Source organism: Condylura cristata, unplaced genomic scaffold (assembly GCF_000260355.1).
Source record: "Condylura cristata isolate star-nosed mole 26May11 unplaced genomic scaffold, ConCri1.0 scaffold00003, whole genome shotgun sequence".
In the NCBI taxonomy this organism is placed as follows: Eukaryota; Metazoa; Chordata; class Mammalia; order Eulipotyphla; family Talpidae; genus Condylura; species Condylura cristata.
Genome location: NW_004567104.1, coordinates 30,046,366 through 30,047,614, shown reverse-complemented (window position 1 = coordinate 30,047,614; position 1,249 = coordinate 30,046,366). Strand labels below are relative to the sequence as shown.

Genomic DNA, 1,249 nt, shown 5'->3' with positions numbered 1-1,249 from the left:
GTCCAGTGGTGCCCACGCTCTCTGTCGTTGGCATTTGAGAAGATGCTGCAGTTGCCACAGATGTGCTGGAGGAGGCTGTGGTGGACGCTACCCCTGCTCCAGTGGACACAGTGACTGAGGAGGAGCTTCCGGTAAGAACAGTAGTTACAGGAGGCTGTGTTCCCGCTGTGCTGGCCAGAGAGGTGGTGGCTTTTGGTATTGCTAATGGTGCAGTCTTGGAGGGTGTCAGGGGAGGCTTGCTGACACTGGGTGTGGATGAAGAGGCTGTGTCACCTGCAGGGGTTGTCCCTGCAGATCTGCTGACGGCAGGACTGTGTGCACTTATGGATGGGAAAGCTGATGTTCCAGCTGTGGCAATGGTACTGGTTTGTGAGTGTCCAGTGGTGCCCATGCTCTCTGTCCCTGGCATCTGAGAAGATGCTGCAGTTGTCTGAGAAGATGTGCTGGAGGAGGATGTAGTAGATGGTGCCCCTGGGCCAGTGGACACCGAGACAGTGGAGTAGCCTATGGTAAAAACAGTGGTTACAGCAGGGTCTGTTTCCACTGTGCTGGCCAGAGAGGTGGTGGCTGTTGTTGGTGAAGGTGCCATCTCGGAGGGTGTCCGGAGAGGCTTGCTCACGCTGGTTGGGAATGAAGAGGCTGTGTCACCTGCAAGTGTCGTCCCCCCAGAGACCCTAACAGTAGGACTGTGTGCACTTGGAGTAGGTGAAGTTGATGTTCCAGCTGTGGTGACTGTGCTGGTTTGCGAGTGTCCAGTGGTGCCCATGCTCTCTGCTCCTGGCTTCTGAGAAGATTCTGTAATTGTCTGAGAAGATGTGCTGGAGGAGGCTGTGGTGGGCGGTACCCCTGCTCCAGTGGACACTGAGACAGTGGAGATGTCTCCAATAAGAATGGTAGTTACAGGAGGTTCTGCTCCTGCTGTGCTGGTCAGAGAAGTGGCTGTTGGTGTTTGTGAAAATGCAGTCTTGGAAGGTGTCATTAGAGGCTTGCTGACACTGACTGGGGGTGATGAGTCTATGTTAACAACAGGGGTTGTCCCCTCAAAGGTACTCACGGTAGAACTATGTGCACTTGGGGACTGTAAAGTTGATGTTCCAGCTGTGGCTATGGTGCTTATTTCAGAGTCTCCTGTGATGCCCACACTCTCTGCTCCTGGTGTCTGGGATGATGCTGCAGTTGTCTGAGATGTCCTGGAGTAGACCATGGTGGACGCTACCTCTGCTCCAATGGACATAGAGACAGTGGAGGT

At 54.2% G+C, this 1,249-nt stretch overlaps 1 protein-coding gene across 1 annotated transcript in view; it reads right to left on the bottom strand.

Annotated features, from left to right (window-relative positions):
• The window catches only part of MUC4 (mucin 4, cell surface associated), a 42,898-nt gene that overhangs the window by 27,505 nt on the left and 14,144 nt on the right, over positions 1-1,249 (bottom strand). The window contains 1 exon segment of the mRNA XM_012730424.1: positions 274-471. Coding sequence (XP_012585878.1) covers positions 274-471 — 198 coding nt within the window.